The 19776-nt window shown below is 32.2% G+C and overlaps 1 protein-coding gene and 1 pseudogene across 1 annotated transcript; both read left to right on the top strand.

The window, feature by feature from the left end:
* The first annotated feature begins 5631 nt into the window (after positions 1–5631).
* Positions 5632–7069, top strand: LOC128187650 (tripartite motif-containing protein 45-like; annotated as a pseudogene).
* A 5955-nt stretch (positions 7070–13024) lies between these two features.
* Positions 13025–19629, top strand: LOC128188975 (tyrosine-protein kinase Fer-like). The gene is made up of 9 exons (XM_052860329.1): positions 13025–13184; positions 13998–14778; positions 15078–15287; positions 15873–16040; positions 16282–16477; positions 16752–16872; positions 17020–17168; positions 17636–17758; positions 18858–19629. The coding sequence occupies exons 2-9, from the start codon at positions 14008–14010 to the stop codon at positions 18986–18988; spliced, it is 1869 nt and encodes a 622-aa protein (XP_052716289.1). The 5' UTR covers positions 13025–13184; positions 13998–14007; the 3' UTR covers positions 18989–19629.
* The last annotated feature ends 147 nt before the right edge of the window (positions 19630–19776 follow it).

Raw genomic sequence — 19776 nt, 5'->3', positions numbered from 1 at the left:
ATAAACGGAAGTAGAAAATTCAGTCTTTTTCTTCGATATATAGCTTATGGTGTTCCGATAGGGCCACTTCGACCTTTGCAATTTCGGGCGAAGATGCGAGGTTGCGAAGGCGAAGGTACGAAGATGCGACGGCGAAGCGCGTAGATGCGAAGGCGAAAGTGCGAAGTTGCGAGGGCAAAGGAGCGATACTACTATCACTCTTTCACCCTCGCAACTTCGCATTCTCGCTTTCGCATTTCTGCCTTCGCCTTTTTATGTTTTTGGAGCTCTCTATCGTTTAAAAATATTTTTAGCTGTATAAAATAACATCTTTGGCAGAAGATTAACTTTTGAGAATTTATTTTCAACACCCCGGGCAGATCAATATTTTCATTATTTCTCTAGTGGGGAGGGGGGGGAGGGTCCGAGGGATAATTGTACTATTGTACTAGTCGGGGGGGGGGGGGGGTCCGAGGCATATTTTTGGTAATTTTACTATGTGAAATCAATAATACTAAATTTTCCAGGGGTGGAGGGGGGGGGGGGAGTTGTCCGACCCTCTCTCCATTACTGTGTGGAATTAATTTTCCGTGGGGGAAAGGGGGGTCCGGGCCCCTCTCCAGCTCATCCGTGCATGAAAAAGGAATGTCGCATAATTTAATTAAAATGGTAATGTGTTTGAACCACGATGTTGGTTTAAGGTAAACAGACAGCTGATAAGTGACGGGAGTCTGGAAGTGTATGTGTACACATTATTGCGGACATTACATTTTATGAGGAGTATATAATGATTAAGCATAGTGAGCACCGGTAAACATATATGTCACATAACACAGTAAACTATCAATAAACTTTCATAGTAAGCACGATGGCCTATAACGCATGGGTATCAATAACATCTGAGATTAATCGGCAAACCTCGGGCGAGTACGGTGCCTGCAACAAATTCGATTCCATTGGAATCGACCGATACCTCATACTGAATGCAATAAAAAAAAGACGAAGGCGAAGTTGCGAAGGCGAGAGTGCGAAGTTGCATGGGCGAAAGAGCGATAGTAGTATCGCTCCTTCGCCTTCGCACTCTCGCCTTCGCATCTTCGCACTCTCGCTCCTTCGCCTTCGCACCTTCGCAATTTCGCCTTCGCAACTTCACACTCTCGCATCTTCGCCCTCAAGGCGAAAGTCGAAGTGGCCCCTTCGGAACACCATAATAGCTGGAGCATGTACATGTATATTATTTGAAATTAATTTATTTCATTATTTCAAATTATTTTGAAGTGTACATGTATCAAATAATTGCATGTAAGCTTGAAAGATAAAGCAGTTAAATTGTATTTGTTATATTAAGATGGAAAATCAAAGGCCTTTTTGTCATTTCCAACGATAGGAAAGTAATAGAAACAGTTTTTGTTATTCAAATATTTATAAAGCTGCATGTGTACACACGGTGTGCTCAGGGGTACTCTCATGATCCCGTCCACTAATCGGCACGCAAACATTATGAATTCATGTGAAGTTATCGCGCGAAGACCTGCTTTTAAAGTACCGAACACTCAAAGGATTAGATCTCCAATGTGTTGAATAAATCCATTGGGAGGGGGTCAAATGATTTTTTTTTTTACATTTGTTTTGTAACAACTATATATATTATACTTTAGATTGAATGTTTTAGAAGAAATTTATCGAAGAAACACTATGCACACTTGACTACTAATTGATTAACGTACATTTAGTAAGACAGGCGAGTTATATCTTTTCAAGATGAATGAAATCGATCAATTGATCAAAAATCGGGACATACCCCTGTTCGGCGATTTAATTCCTCCAGTAAATATTCCAGCGACATATATATTTGACAATGTTTTAATCTGAACTGATTATTTTTTGTTATTAATGATAACCCAACACCAATTATTACCAACATTCTACCGTAATAGATAGTTTAGATCGATCAAGAAATAATTAACGCAAGAAATCCGTGAACGATGTAAAAAAAGAATTTGATGTATTTTCTAGAATTAAAGTTGTCATTTAAAAAGCTAAACACAGCTAGATCTATCATTAGTTTTCAATTCCTACATTCTTATGCAAAATGTTGTACTTTTTTTTTAAATACTGTAGAATATGTACGCGACTAACCCCTAAACACATGTCCCGTTACAGAGACTAATGACATCCATGTACTAGTAAATATACTGGGCGCTTAAAATGCATATAGGAATACGATCACTATTATATTTTTCTTGTGAAAATATTTTTTTTAAGTTTGATTTAATTACTTCAACAGGATCGGCAAACATTCAGTGTCTGATTTACTAGTATATATTTCGAATAACTTTGTACCAAATATATAAATCTACACAAATATAATGTTTTGAATCTGACTTCTGTTTTGATAATAAAACTGTTTTGAAATTTTAAATGTATCTGTATAAACTTTTCTCTCTCTCTCTCTCTCTCTCTCTCTCTCTCAGCTACTTTATGACGTCATTTGTTTACACTTGTTACGTCATTTAGGTAGAATACAACGACACACAGATAACTTTATATTCATTAAATAGCATATTATAAGAAATGTTGAGGTTTTTTAAATAAATATTTCTTCTTATATCCATCCTGAAATCAATATTTTATATTTGTTTTTACTTCTTAACAATGTTGACCATTTTATCTGCAATACACGGTATGTAATTGTGAGTAATTCAAATACAATGTGTCTAAGGACTTATAAACTAATAAAAATACTCCAATTTTTCCATGGAACGGTTTTATTTTTCTTAAATTAAAGTCAATTGTCAACATCAGTCTATTTTTACAGTTAAGTATTTATTTAGGCATTGTCATATTAAAGAAACTCATCTTACGTCCTAGCTAACCAATGAAAACATTCATTTTTTGTGTATCTTGAAAATAGAGAAAAATAAAAAACGAAAGTAGCCGCAGTCTTGTACATATTTTTTTCCGTTTCTATGTTAATAAGCATTCTAAAATTGTGCTATTCTGAAATATTGGTGTATGTACTCGAATGCGGCCTTATATAAATATCAGATCAAACATTACAAAAACCCATATATTTTACAAAATCCGTAAACAAGGTCCGGTTTCGGAGTTTACAATTACCGATCGCACGTGAATTTCAGCAAACGAAAGTTACTTTCATGCATGGGGTGTCCTACATGAATTATTCCGGCGAACATTTTAAAGATATCATGTGTTTGATTTTTCACATTTCGACAGGGCCGATATGTTATACTTAGCGTACCCAGTTCTTTATAAATATTGGATAGGGAGAATTTCATCCGATCCAGGGAAGGGGCGCTCTTTTCCATAAATTCTGCATAAAGTCGATCGGAAAAAATCTTTTGAACAGAAAGGGTGGAGTAAAGGGCATGTTCCAAGCAGTGGTAGAATTAATCACTTTTTTCTTATTGTGTTTATCTGTGAGTATACAGGTTAAAGTCTAGTTACCGTGCTGAAAACTTCAAAAGAATAGTTCAGTGCTACTGAAATTGCATCAATAAGTTGTACAACGGATCATGATTAAACAAAATTGTATGTTTTCAAAATTCATTACTTAAATATGACATATTGAATAATGTCACGAAAATCGCATAATTTATGTTGTTTAAGAACAAAAGCTACTTATTTATTTTAGATATTGATTGTTTATATGGAAAATACAGTGTTTATGTAAATGAAATATGTTCACATAGAATACGCCACTAACTAGTTTCTCGTTGATATCCTCAAATAAACTGAAACTAAACAACCGCCATTTTTCTTTGGAATAATCACTTTTCACTGGCAAACAACTGCGCTGACAGTAGAAATAACAACAAACCTTTGTTTCTGAAATAAATGAATAGCATAGATGCAAGCATACAACTATATGCAGCAATGTGAAAAGATCTGATAACAAAGTGCTGTATTTTACGTTTATTAAACGACCAATTCACAGTAATGATTGTCGACGTTGCGTATGTGAAACACGACGTCATTATTTTCCTATTGAAAAGGCATCACTGTAAATGGGCAAAAAAACTCTACTTAGAATAAGCGTATAGCCATAAAATTTTAGATTTGAGAACTTTAAGATGTGTTTAATTCAATTATGTAAAAATCTAAAAATGTGCAAAAAATGTCATAAGCACCCTTTCTTCATGAGCGCAATCATATATATATGTATATATATATATATATATATATATATATATATATATATATATATATATATATATATATATATATATATATATATATATATATATTGATTTTGTATCTTTTGGCAACAGATTTGGTCAGTTTCGGACAGAAACAAGCCAATTCAATCAGTGTTTACATTCTTATCCTCAAATGTACACAATGGCCGCACATACCCATTAAATTTTGTTCTGTTTTACTCATGAAACTGCTGCTAGCTTTCGTAATATGCGGGTGTATGATATCTAATGTATGGGATATGCTGTTAAAAATAAGCTTTAAAAAAACACACCAGCATTGAGGAAGTGTGGTGATTAAAATCAAAATTTTGGATGGTTTTCGCACCATACTTAAGTGAAGACTAGTGTTCGGTTTGTTGTATACGTCATATACCATGAACTACATTTTTAACCTACCATCCCATTTGGCTTTTTTATACTGTTGTTTCGTTTTTCTAAAGTGAAAGATGTATTCCACGAATAAATAGCATTCAATTTTCATTAAACTCCAGGAAGGTTTTTCTATGTATTTCCCTTCCGGATTTTCCCCCCGAGTCGACACTTTTGTGTTTTTAGTTGCTGTGCATATAGTATGTATGGTACAGAAGTGAACTTAATGTAAATTTCCAGACGCTTAGAGGGTTTACTGCAAAACGAAAAATATGAACAAGTAATATAATGTAAATCAATTCATCAACATAGCTTATCATTGTTTCGTCCATCATGTTTCTAAATTATTAGTGGGTTTTTTAATTTGTATTTGATCAAAATAGAAGTAGTCAACTTTTACTCATTAATTTTTTTGCTTCTTGTGAAAGAAGCTTATATAAAAACACTATGTTTATTTGTTCAATTAAGCTTTCATCAGTTTTCATCTTTTTCAGTAAGCAATAGTTTTATTTTGAATGAAAATCGCATAAAACAAAGTTTCAAAGGGAAAAATTGTGAATTACATTGCACAGTTATAATTTTGCCTTTGGAAAATATTTTTGAAAAGAGGTCATTACAAATTTGTAACTGATATATCTCAATCATCCCAAAGAAATATATTCATACAGAAACGCTATTCTGTGTTTCAGCTTTTTTGTCAGATTTTTGGCAGTAACATAATTCAAAAATATATATTTATGCGTAATTACACGTTTCACAAAATAATAAAAGCCTGAAAGCAAACCAAAAAAAAAAAAAAAAACACCAAAAAGTCATTCTAGTGCTTTTTATGTGGGACTGAAAAAATTACGTAACGAATTTTGTTCGTTATAACACATGTATTCTAAATCACTTTGCTCAAGAGTGTAATATATCTCAACGCATTGGTTTAAACGCTCAGCTAAAAAAGAAATCCATATTTATTGTAATACCTTTAAATAACGCTTATAGAAACAAACACTTGCTTTTAACAACTTTAATTAGTGTTTACAGAAACATACATTTGTTTGTAGATTTCGAAAAAATGACTACATCTATCACATTTGCACAAAACATAGTTCGTTGTAATCTATGTGAAAATCCTGGTGACCACCTCTGTCGACTTTGTCAGTTAACACTATGTCTGGAATGTACACCAAAACATTTATCCGATAAAGGGACCACACATGAAATTGTAGGCTTGACTTCGCAGACATCAACCGACATTGTGACACGCGTTGAATGTGTGAAACATGGCAAATCAGTTTGTGAGATTTACTGCAATGATTGCCTCATTCCCATTTGTGCCAAATGTGTCATTGATAAACATAAACAACATACTCTCATATCATTAGACGAATTTCTAGAAAGGAAAAAAGGAGACATTTTGAACGACATCCAAGAAATGGAAAGCACGGTTTTGCCGGAATTTCAAAAAGAGAAAGTGGAGGAATACAAAGAGGACTTTGACAAAACGATGAGAAACATTTGCGTTCAGGAGGATTTAATTTGCCAAGCTGTAAAGAACGCTGGCAATGACTTAAGAGCCAAAGCATCAAAACACAAGGCAGGCAATTTAGAAAAGGCAAATCAAAATGCTAATATGGAGAAAGAGATGTCCATGCTCATTCAAAATGCCCGAGCATTACTCAAGAGAAACGATCCAAAACAAATCTTAACTTTTGAATGATTAAAATGCAAGGTTTACCCATGTCCTGTGGTTTTAAAAAAGAAAGCATTGTCTTTACGGCATGCAGCAATCGACGAAAAAGTTTTATCATCCTTGTTTGGCACACTTCTCGACACAGAAGAGAAGGTGAGTTAAAATGAATAATTCCTACGGCTTAAATCTATAGTTTAGTAAATACAAACACACACACACACACACACACACACACACACACACACACACACACACACACACACACACACACACACACACACACACACACACACACACACACACACACACACATATATATATATATATATATATATATATATATATATATATATATATATATATATATATATATATATATATATAATTATTATTCATTTCAACAGTTAATTTTAGTTTATTCAGATGTTAGTTTAGGGGAAAAAATATATACATATATATTTTTTTCACCTAAGCTTACGTTTGAATAAACAAAAATTAACTGTCGTTACATAGCATAATTCTACAATCTGCTGATGCATTTACGATAAGGTGTTCACCAATGTTATATCCTTTTTGTATAGATTGTATTACGTAGAGGAGAGAACCTTTACCTACAAACCTGGTTTCATGGGTTATCACAAGAGAAGAAGCAAATCAACTTCTGAAGAAAAAAAGAGATTTCCTCGTATTTGAAAAAATAAAAGACACAAAGAAAGACTGTTTTGTTCTTTCAACGTTTCAAAATGACTGTCCAAATCACATAAAGGTTTTCGATTTGCCTAAAATAGAAGTAAGTAACATTGAGCTTCTCTCTAAATGATCAACTTATTTTTTATATTTCTTCAGTTCGGGTTTATTAATCATGTTCAAAATACTAATTATATAAGGTTATCGGATTCTCAGCCTAATTTTTTTTATCTTAAAAATTATATTTATCCTTCAAGTTTTATAATCAAAACAAATTAAAAGGAAAATGTTTATGGTATCCATGCATTTTACGAAGTTTTTGCAATTTGGCCACGATGAATATAATGAAATAGATTACGTATTCAAATTGAAATAAAAAATCAAAAAAAAAAAGGTTGTACCAGTGCAACGGTGACTCGAACCCATGTACCTCTTCATAATAGGTCTCCGTGTATCCACTAAGCCAATCAGTTCGTTAAATGTCTTAGCAAATTATTATCACTTCAAGACTAACTAAATCTGTATATAAAAAAAGCAGATTTATGTTACAGATAAAAAAATTCCAGATAATTTAGAGTTATCTGACATCGGAGGTCGTTAAGCCAGGGGCAGTTTATGATATGATATGAATATGTTCTTTATCATTATTATTACTATAATTACACCAATTTGAGCTGAAAATATTTTTCAGATCAGTAAGGACCATGAACCCACTTTGGTTGAGTTAATTGAGCATCTACAGTGCACAGAAGAACATAACTTTTCTAATGGCACTCGCATGAAATTAAGATTCCCCATAGATAGAAGTCATTATCAACTTGACTACAATACAATTGCACTGGGCGAAAAGATTGGGACTGTTAGTGCTTAAACATTTATTCAAAGAGATGGTAGAAAAAGAAATATACAATATCATTTATTAAAACATTAATGAAAACATGGTTATCAAATTACGTGGCATCAATTCATTAATTTAATTTAAAAATCAAGTAGTTGTCACTTACTTTTGATGTATAATTAAGATACTAGAAAAATAACAATTAAATATCAATGTAAATTAATCAATTTGAATATTTAAAAAAAGGCAGTTGATATTGTAGAATAATAATGGCCTAGATTTACACAAAGGAAAATTTGGATGTCTGGAGTTTTGGAATCCTCATGTGGGAGATATTTTCGTCAGGAACTGTACCTTATCTAGGGATGAGTAGCGATGAGACTCAAGAAAAAGTTACAGAAAGTAGACAGTGTTACTCATTGTTAAAAGACATCAAATTCAAATCACAAAGGGTTTTTTTCCCTTTGTTTATATACCTATGATTTAGATCTTTGCATTGTCTGATCTAGGATATAAAGCGTTGTATTTATATTTTCCATTGCCTTTGTTTATGTTGACACTACAAATCGATGTAACTATAGTACAATAAATTTTACCGGTGAACTTTTTAATATTTAATCGTATAAATGCTGAAAATGCTGAAAATAATATTAATATGAGTAATAGAGAATCATTCTTTGAATATTATGAGGTGATCAAACGGTCCGGAGTAATCAAATCTACCTCAAAACTCTTCGGGCTTTATCAATTCTTTTGGGTTCTATTTCCCAAACCTTATTCAATCACCTCATGATACGTAAAGAATGATAACTTATTCAGAGGTCCGTGTTGCACTGCTTGGATTTGTATTTCGCTTTATGGATTTTTAGATGGTTGACAATTTGTTATTATTATACTTTCAAGTTAAATACTGTAATCTGATTGGTTTAGACAGCGTTAGCAACACACTTGGCAACGGGTAACACAACGAATTGTTACATGCGCGTAAATTATGCGCGAACGGTTTGTCGTAGAATTCACTTCATTTTTATATAAAAACAGTAAAACTCTCTATAAAATTAAGACATTCAGTATAGTAAAAAAGGGCCTGTTTGGGAGGGTAACTGTTGAAATTGACACCACTCGAAAACCATTGTCAAACTCCGCTTCGCGTCGGTTGACAATGGTTTTCTCGGGGGTCAATTTCAACTGTAACCATCCCAAACAGACACTATTTGTATATTGTCATTTTTCATTTACAGGCTACAGAATGGAAGCACCGAAAAATACACCAAAGGCTTGTTACAATATAATGATGAATTGTTGGGAAGAACGGCCTGCATATCGGAGCCACTTTGAAGATCTCGTAATAAAACTGCGGCAATTACTTTAAAAGCCGTCAGTATCGTCCAACATTTCCTTATTTTGGTTGCTGAAATCAACTCACTTTAGAGATATAATTAACTGGCGACATGTATATCTTGCCTTTACATTGTCTATTAATTATGTGTGTGTGATTTATGTTCTTATACATTTTTTATATATATTTTGGATCGTGTTGAACGTTCTAAATCATAAAAAATTGAGTGCAATCTATGAGGAAGTAATATGTTCACGAGTATGAAATTCATGTCTGTGTTGTACAGGGTAACTAGGATGTTGAGCCAAAAATCTACGAATATAATGGCCGGATAATATGTCATTGAATAAAGCGGCTAAAAACATGTAACGTCTATTTATTTTCAATTCAAAACTTCATTTTGATATGTTTATGGTAGTATTTTGTATTTTGATATTCATGCATGATCTATTCATGTAATTAAATGAAAGTATTCTAATGATTGTTAAATTTATTGTGTAAATCATTTTGTGTATCTGTCTTATGGACTTATATTCCCCGTGCAACATTGTTTTGGATAGCTTCAACAAGAGACAGACAATTCGAGTATTTTAAACAACTATCTGAAAAAATGTAATAAACTGAAACCTAATATTTTTCAGTTGAATACAAGGTTACGCCCTGCACGCGTGAGACAGGATTTTTTTTTATCTTTTCACTCATGCTTCACATTCGTGAAAATATCAACAAGAGACAAATAGGTCTTAACGGTCACCTGAATATCATAAAACCTATACACAAACTTGTAGAGGAGTCTCAAATATGCTTTTAATTATGTTTCACCCTTGAGAATAAAAATTATAAATTTGTAATGGCGACCATCTCCCTACCAGAAATCTTTCAAAAGAACTATGGAACCTATAATTTGGGAGAAAAACTGGTCTGGTAGATCTGGTCTAAAAATCATAAATTCAGTTTTCCTTTTAGGTGTGTGGGAGTGAAAAAGATAATTTTTAAACATTATATGCATAAACACCTATACATCCATTTTGGCCCAGCCCTAGAGTAAAAACCCATACTTCAGGGGATATGAAATTTCAAATTTTAGTAGAGGACTTCCAGGTAAACATAATTATAATTATTAAGTCAGTTTTTCAAAAAGTAGGTTGAGAATAGAGAAGATTTTTAACATTACATGTATAAGCATTAACATTATTTTACCATATTGCCCCCCCCCCCCACCCCACCCCCCCCCCCAACGACCAGAAGGCCATGAATTTCACCATTTAAGTAGAGGAGTTAGTAGACATCAAAACCATGGATTCAGTTTTTTGCCCACATGTGTGGAAGTAAAGAAGATTTTTTTTAGATTTAATAAATTTTAACTATATGGCCATATTGGCCCAACCCTAGAGCATGAACACCTGATACAGGGATCATTAATTTAAAGATTTTGGTATAAGGCTTCATGGACATTATAACCAGGCATTTATTTTTTAACAAATATATGGGAGTAGAGAAGAAGATTTTATACATTTTAACAACATGCATATGGCCATATTGGACCCACCATAGAGCCTGAATCCCTGACACAGATGTCATCAATTTCACAATTTTGGTCGAGGGCTTCATAGAAATTATAATCATGCATTTAGTTTTTTAACAAATATATATTTCTAACATTTAATACATTCTAACTATATAGCCATTTTGGGACCATCCTGGAACCTGAACCACTGAAACAGGGGCCATGAATTTCACAATTTTGGTAGAGGGTATCATAGTCATGCAACCAGTTTTTCCTCACATGTGTAGGAGTAGAGAAGAAGATTTTTGAAAATTTTGGGTTTTTTTTGCATATTTGGCCCCACCTATTGTGCCCCGGGGTTGGTAGAGTCATGAATTTCTCAATTTAGATTCCTCTCACCATAGAGATACCTCACACTAAAAATGGTAACATTAGCCTTGTAGTTTTTAAGAAGATAAAAATGTAACTCGTAAAATGACTTCCTTATTTACTACATTGAAATTCCTCTTTTTATGAGTGTAACTGATCGGGTTAATGTGGGAAACTTTTTGTCAAAAATTAGGGTGAAATGAATATGATACATATATACATGTATGTAGATGGCATGCATGTAGAATAAAAAATTTATATACGCCTAGAGTCTGTCAAAAGATATTGTTGTCGCCTCTTTTGGGAGATTCTAATGAAATAAACCTACCGAAACCCGAGATTTCCTCATTGAAAGTTCATTTCTATTTATCTGGGAAGATTTACAAGAATAAATTCCTTACTCGGATTTATTATTGGACATGTTGTAATCTTTACTCTTTTCAGAAATAGCACATTTTGCACAATCTTTTAACGTTATTATCCGGGGATTCTAAAGGGGCCGTGTTACGATTTGGGTCAAATTCTTTTTTTTCTTCTATTTTTATTATTAACAATGCTTTAGGAGTGCATTCCATATGATCAAATAAAATTTTGTGAGTCAGATGTAGAGTTATTAGCAAAACAACGTGTAGAATGTCATATATATTTATATATATATATATATATTGCTTTTGTATCTTTTGGCAACAGATTTGGTCAGTTTCGGACAGAAACAAGCCAATTCAATTAGTGCTTACATTCTTATCCTCAAATGTACACGATGGCCGCACATCCATAGCTTTTGTAATATGCGGGTGTATGATATCTTATATATGGGATATGCTGTTCAAAATAAGCTTTAAAAATACACACCAGTATTGAGGAAGTGTGGTGATTAAAATCAAAATGTTCGATGGGTTTTTTTCACCATACTTAAGTGAAGACGAGCTATAGAGTGGTGTTCGGTTTGTCGTATACGTCATATACCATGAACTACATTTTTGACCTACCATCCCATTTGGCTTTTTTATACTGTTGTTTCGTTTTTCTAAAGTGAAAGATGTATTCCACGAATAAATAGCATTCAATTTTCATTAAACTCCAGGAAGGTTTTTCTATGAATTTCCCTTCTGGATTTTCCCCCGAGTCGACACTTTTGTGTTTTTAGTTGCTGTGCATATAGTATGTATGGTACAGAAGTGAACTTAATGTAAATTTCCGGACGCTTAAAGGGTTTACTGCAAAACGAAAAATATTAACAAGTAATATAATGTAAAATAAATTCATCAACATAGCTCATCATTGTTTCGTCCATCATATTTCTAAATTATTAGTGGGTTTTTTTAAATTTGTATTTGATCAAAATAGAAGTAGTCAACTTTTACTCATTAATTTTTTTGCTTCTTGTGAAAGAAGCTTATATAATAATACTATGTTTATTTGTTCAATTAAGCTTTCATCAGTGAAATGTTGTTCTCTTTTTTTCTAAGAAATTTCAGTGCACTTTACAATCCATCTGCAAAGCACACTAGGAATGTCAGTTAATAAATTATAAAAAAAAAAAAATACTAACAAATTAGAATGAAATGCATTTTCTGAAAAATTGAAAATCGCAGTCTTTGTATGCTACTCTTGCTGCTGACATCAAAGGAGTACAATAAATGTGTATGTAAATAAAACAACACAGTCAATTATTAATTAGAGAAAAAGAACTGTTATTAATTAGTTTTATGAATGTTATAACGAGGCTTGGTGGTTACCAAATTAACCGTCAGATCTGACTTTACCTTTGACATGTAATATTTTGACTATAAACCAACGTTTAGTAAAGATAGTGTTCAAATATTTTAGCTTTTAAATTTTAGAAAGTTCCTATATCTTTATCCAGCGCTCTTCTTGTTCAGGAGATTAAAACACTCTTCAAATGGCCACGACCATCGAACCCTCTTAAAAACAATACTTAGTGTACTGCTTGCGTACGTCACACATCATCAAAAAATTACGTGTTGAGATTATTTGATGTAAATATTAGTGAAACACTTCAAAAACTTACAAGAAGCTATTAGCTTAGTCATGAGAGTTAGGGAATTACTAGGTTTGCAAGATATTTAACTTTGTAACAATATATAAACTAAATATAAACACTGTTTTAAGGTTAAAACAACTCACTCTACACGGAGATCTCTAAAGGAGGCCAATGGGGGTTATCATTTAATGTAAGTGTAAAGTTTGATTTCAAACATGTAGTTTTAACGTGTTCATTTATTTGTAAAATAAGTTCATAATCAACGATATATTTCGATGAAAATGTTCTTAACTTTTAATAAAGGCATAGCTGTTAGTTTTCTACTCAAAACAAAACATAATAAAAAAACATTGTAATCTCTTTCATGAAAAAAAATATTGAAATATATATTTATAAAATAAAACTTATTGATTCAGAAAAGCCAAAAAATGCGTATCGTATACAGGTCCTTATCTTTTTCTGTAAGCAATATAGTTTTATTTTGAATGAAAATCGCTTAAAACAAAGTATTGTGAATTACATTACACAGTTATAATTTTGCCGTTGGAAAATATTTTTGAAGAGATGTAATTATAAAATTTGTAACTGATATATCTCAATCATACCAAAGAAATATATTCATACAAAAACGCTATTCTGTGTTTCAGCTTTTTTGTTAGATTTTTGGCAGTAGCATAATTCAAAAATATATATTTATGCGTAGTTACACGGTTCACAAAATAATGAAAGCCTGAAAGCAAACAAAAAAAAAACACCAAAAAGTTATTCTAGTGCTTTTTATGTGGGACTGAAATAAATTACGTAACCAATTTTGTTCGTTATAACACATGTATTCTAAATAACTTTGCTCAAGAGTGTATTATCTCTCAACGCATTGGATTAAACGCTCAGCTAAAAAAGAAATCCATATTTATCGTAATACCTTTAAATAACGCTTATATAAACAAACACTTGCTTTTAACAACTTTAATTAGTGTAAACAGAAACATACATTTGTTTTTAGATTATGAAAAATGGCGACATCTATCATATTTGCACAAGATATAGTTCGTTGTTATCTATGTGAAAATCCTGGTGACCACCTCTGTCGACTTTGTCAGTTAACACTGTGTCTGGAATGTACACCAAAACATTTATCCGATAAAGGGACCACACATGAAATTGTAGCCTTGATTTCGCAGACATCAACCGACATTGAGACACGCGTTGAATGTGTGAAACATGGCAAATCTGTTTGTGAGATTTACTGCAATGACTGCCTCATTCCCATTTGTGCCAAATGTGTCATTGATAAACATAAACAACACACTCTCATATCATTAGACGAATTTCTAGAAAGGAAAAAAGGAGACATTTTGAACGACATCCAAGAAATGGAAAGCACGGTTTTGCCGGAATTTCAAAAAGAGAAAGTGGAGGAATACGAAGAGGACTTTGACAAAACGATGAGAAACATTTGCGTTCAGGAGGATTTAATTTGCCAAGCTGTAAAGAACGCTGGCAATGACTTAAGAGCCAAAGCATCAAAACACAAGGCAGGCAATTTAGAAAAGGCAAATCAAAATGCTAATATGGAGAAAGAGATGTCCATGCTCATTCAAAATGCCCGAGCATTACTCAAAAGAAACGATCCAAAAGAAATCTTAACTTTTAAAGGATTAAATTGCAAGGTTTACCCATGTCCTGTGGTTTTAAAAAAGAAAGCATTGTCTTTACGACATGCAGCAATCGACGAAAAAGTTTTATCATCCTTGTTTGGCACACTTCTCGACACAGAAGAGAAGGTGAGTTAAAATGAATAATTCCTACGGCTTAAATCTATAGTTTAGTAAATACACACACACACACACACACACACACACACACACACATATATATATATATATATATATATATATATATATATATATATATATATATATATATATATATATATATATATATATATATATATATATATATATATATATATATATATATATTTAAATAAACAAAAATTAACTGTCGTTACATAGCATTATCCTACAATCTGCTGATGCATTTACGATAAGGTGTTCACCAATTTTATATCCTTTTTGTATAGATTGTAGTACGTAGAGGAGAAAACCTTAACCTACAAACCTGGTTTCATGGGTTTATTACAAGAGAAGAAGCAAATCAACTTCTGAAGAAAAATGGAGATTTCCTTGTATTTGAAAAAATAAAAGACACAAAGAAAGACTGTTTTGTTCTTTCAACGTTTCAAAATGGCTGTCCAAATCACATAAAGGTTTTCGATTTGCCTAAAATAGAAGTAAGTAACATTTAGCTTCTCTCTAAATGATCAATTTATTTTTTATATTTCTTCAGTTCGGGTTTATTAATCATGTTCAAAATACTAATTATATAAGGTAATCGGATTCTCAGCCTAATTTTTTTTATCTTAAAAATTATATTTATCCTTCAAGTTTTATAATCAAAACAAATTAAAGAGAAAATGTTTATGGTATCGATGTATTTTACGAAGTTTTTGTAATTTGGCCACGATGAATATAATGAAATAGATTACGTATACAAATTGAAATAAAAAATCCAAAAAAAAGGTTGTACCGGTGCAACGGTGACTCGAACCCCTGTACCTCTTCATAATAGGTCTCCGTGAAGCCAATAAGCCAATCAGTTCGTTAAATGTCTTAGAAAATTATTATCACTTCAAGACTAACTAAATCTGTATATAAAAAAAGCAGATTTTTGTTACAGATAAACAAATTCCGGATAATTTAGAGTTATCAGACATCGGAGGTCGTTAACCAGGGGCAGTTTATGATATGATATGAATATGTTCTTTATCATTATTATTACTATAATGACACCAATTTGAGCTGAAAATATTTTTCAGATTAGTATGGACCATGAACCCACTTTGGTTGAGTTAATTGAGCATCTACAGTGCACAGAAGAACAGATCTTTTCTAATGGCACTCGCATGAAATTAAGATTCCCCATAGATAGAAGTCATTATCAACTTGACTACGATAAAATTGCACTGGGCCAAAAGATTGGGACTGTTAGTGCTTAAACATTTATTCAAAGAGATGGTAGAAAAAGAAATATACAATATTATTTATTAAAACATTAATGAAAACATGGTTATCAAATTACGTGGCATCAATTCATTAATTTAATTTAAAAATCAAGTAGTTGTCACTTACTTTTGATGTATAATTAAGATACTAGAAAAATAACAATTAAATATCAATGTAAATTAATCAATTTGAATATTTTAAAAAAGGCAATTAATATTGTAGAATAATAATTGCCTAGATTTACACAAAGGAAAATTTGGTGACCATGCATCTTTAGTTATACATGGCGAGGAAAGGGAAAACCAAATATTCATAAACGTCGAGCTTCTGCGCCATCTGGTCCATCCAAATATAGTACGGCTGAAGGGGTATTCAGCTCTACAGAAGCCAGTACTGCTGCTGTTACATTATATGCCTGGTAACATCTGATGCATAACAATTATAACGATGCGCATGCTGTAAGACTTGTTTTCTAGGATAAATGGTCTTAACATTTTATAGCTATTCATCATCATCATATTGCTATCAAGGAATGTAAATTGATATATTATTAATAGTTCAGATAATCATAATGTTATCTTTCTGATGATTTATATAAATGTATTATAGATTATGTATACAGAATTCATTTTCGATCTCAAACACAATACAAGTCAGACTGTATATATAACGATGTTCTATAAACTTTCAAGACTCGCTGCTGCATTATCTGAGAGAGAAGGGTGAATCAATATCAACAAAACAAAGAATACGCATGTGTTTTCATGTGGCAAACGGAATGGCTTATTTACATCAGGAAAAATACATTCATAGGTATAATCTGTCCGTACAAAATTATTGTTTTCGTCACGTTGAGACAATTTTTAATATTTCACTGGGGAAACATGCACAGTATTCAAAACGGTTTTTTTTAAATATACATGATTTAGATCAATCGATTAGTTGTGTTTTTCATTTTAGGGATTTAGCAGCAAGGAACTGTTTGGTAACTGATGAGGGTTTTGTCAAAATCTGTGGATTCTCGATGACAGAAAAGGGAGAGGTTTATTCTTACGATAGGTCGGAAACTTTACCGGTGAAGTGGACAGCCCCAGAAGCTTTCATTTCAGGTACATGTAAAGCATATAATAGGAATAGGAAACATTGATAGATCAAAAAATAAGAAAATAAAGCAGTTACTTTCTTAAATTATAAAAAAAAAACTGGATAAAAACTTGATAAATACAATATTATCAAAAGAAGATTTCCTATGTCGGTCTCAGTTAGTTAATTAAATCAATCTATAGTATTTTAAACTATGATACTTTTGGGTTACGATCCGCCGATCAAACTCCTGGAGATTTTTTATTATAATGTCTAAAAAAAATGATTGCGTCTTTTTCTAGAAGTAGACAACATTATGCAGGAGTTTTGTAAGCCTTTTCCTTGTTCTCAAGAAAGCGCTACTAAATTTTGCATGTACTTAAATGGAAAAGGTTATAATTAAAAAAAAAATTAAGAATTTAAAAATTCACGTTTGTAACAATATGTGCGTGCTATATTTTTGAAACTTAAAAAACAAACTCTCACAATTTAGGGAATTTTATATTGTTGAGTGATGTCTGGAGTTTTGGAATCCTGATGTGGGAGATATTTTCGTCAGGAACTGAACCTTATCTAGGAATGAGTGGCAAGGAGACTAAAGATAAAGTAACAGAAGGTAGACAGAGTTATTCATTGTTCAAAGACATCAAATTCAAATCACAAATTCTAGTTTGTATTCAAAAAGTTTTTTCCCTTTGTTTATATTCCTATGATTTAGATCTTTGCATTGTCTGATCTAGGATATGAAGCGTTCTATTTACATTTTCCATTGCCTTTGTTTATGTTGACACAACTACTGTGGAATCATTTAAATTCATGGGGGCCAATTTTCGTGGGTTGTTGGTTTTTTACTTATTCGTGAGGATTTAATTTCGTGGGTGCGTCAGTTTTCCTTTTTAGTAAAAAAGAATACTCTTTCTAATTTTTTTCGTTGAGGATATAAATTCGTGGGCAAGGGCTACCCACGAATACCACGTAAATTGAGCCACCACGAATTAAATGATTCCACAGTAATCAATGTAACTATAGTACAATAAATTTTACCTGTGAACTTTTTAACATTTAATCGTATAAATGCTGAAAATAATATTAATATGAGTAATCGAGAATCATTCTTTGAATATTATGAGGTGATCAAACGGTTTGGAGTGATCAAATCTACCTCAAAACTCTTCGGGCTTTATCAGTTCTTTTGGGTTCTATTTCCCAAACCTTATCCAATCACCTCATGATACGTAAAGAATGATAACTTATTTCAGAGATCCGTGTTGCACTGCTTGGATTTGTATTTCGCTTTATGGATTTTTTAGATGGTTGACAATTTATTATTATTATTATACATTCAAGTTAAATACTGTAATCTGATCGGTTTAGACGCAGTTGGTTATCCGTTCTATTACCCTTAGCGTTAGCAACACACTTGGCAGCGGGTAACACAACGAATTGTTACATGCGCGTAAATTATGCGCGAACGGTTCGTCGTAGAATTCACTTCATTTCTATATAAAAACAGTAAAACTCTCTTTAAAATTAAGACATTCAGTATAGTAAAAAAAAGGCCCTGTTTGGGAGGGTAACTATTGAAATTGACACCACTCGAAAACCATTGTCAAACTCCGCTTCGCGTCGGTTGACAATGGTTTTCTCGGGGGTCAATTTCAACAGTAACCATCCCAAACAGGCACTATTTGTATATTGTCATTTTTCATTTACAGGCTACAGAATGGAAGCACCGAAAAATACACCAAAGGCTTGTTACAATATAATGATGAATTGTTGGGAAGAACGGCCTGCATATCGGAGCCACTTTGAAGATCTCGTAATAAAACTGCGGCAATTACTTTAAAAGCCGTCAGTATCGTCCAACATTTCCTTATTTTGGTTGCTGAAATCAACTCACTTTAGAGATATAATTAACTGGCGACATGTATATCTTGCCTTTACATTGTCTATTAATTATGTGTGTGTGATTTATGTTCTTATACATTTTTTATATATATTTTGGATCGTGTTGAACGTTCTAAATCATAAAAAATTGAGTGCGATCTATGAGGAAGTAATATGTTCACGAGTATGAAATTCATGTCTGTGTTGTACAGGGTAACTAGGATGTTGAGCCAAAAATCTACGAAAATAATGGCCGGATAATATGTCATTGAATAAAGCGGCTAAAAACATGTAACGTCTATTTATTTTCAATTCAAAACTTCATTTTGATATGTTTATGGTAGTATTTTGTATTTTGATATTCATGCATGATCTATTCATGTAATTAAATGAAAGTATCCTAATGATTGTTAAATTTATTGTGTAAATCATTTTGTGTATCTGTCTTATGGACTTATATTCCCCGTGCAACATTGTTTTGGATAGCTTCAACAAGAGACAGACAATTCGAGTATTTTAAACAACTATCTGAAAAAATGTAATAAACTGAAACCTAATATTTTTCAGTTGAATACAAGGTTACGCCCTGCACGCGTGAGACAGGATTTTTTTTATCTTTTCACTCATGCTTCACATTCGTGAAAATATTAACAAGAGACAAATAGGTCTTAACGGTCACCTGAATATCATAAAACCTATACACAAACTTGTAGAGGAGTCTCAAATATGCTTTTAATCATGTTTCAC

This window comes from Crassostrea angulata, chromosome 6 (genome assembly GCF_025612915.1).
Source record: "Crassostrea angulata isolate pt1a10 chromosome 6, ASM2561291v2, whole genome shotgun sequence".
NCBI lineage: Eukaryota > Metazoa > Mollusca > Bivalvia > Ostreida > Ostreidae > Magallana > Magallana angulata.
The sequence above is the reverse complement of the archived record's forward strand: the minus strand, read 5'-3'. Positions and strand labels throughout refer to the sequence as shown.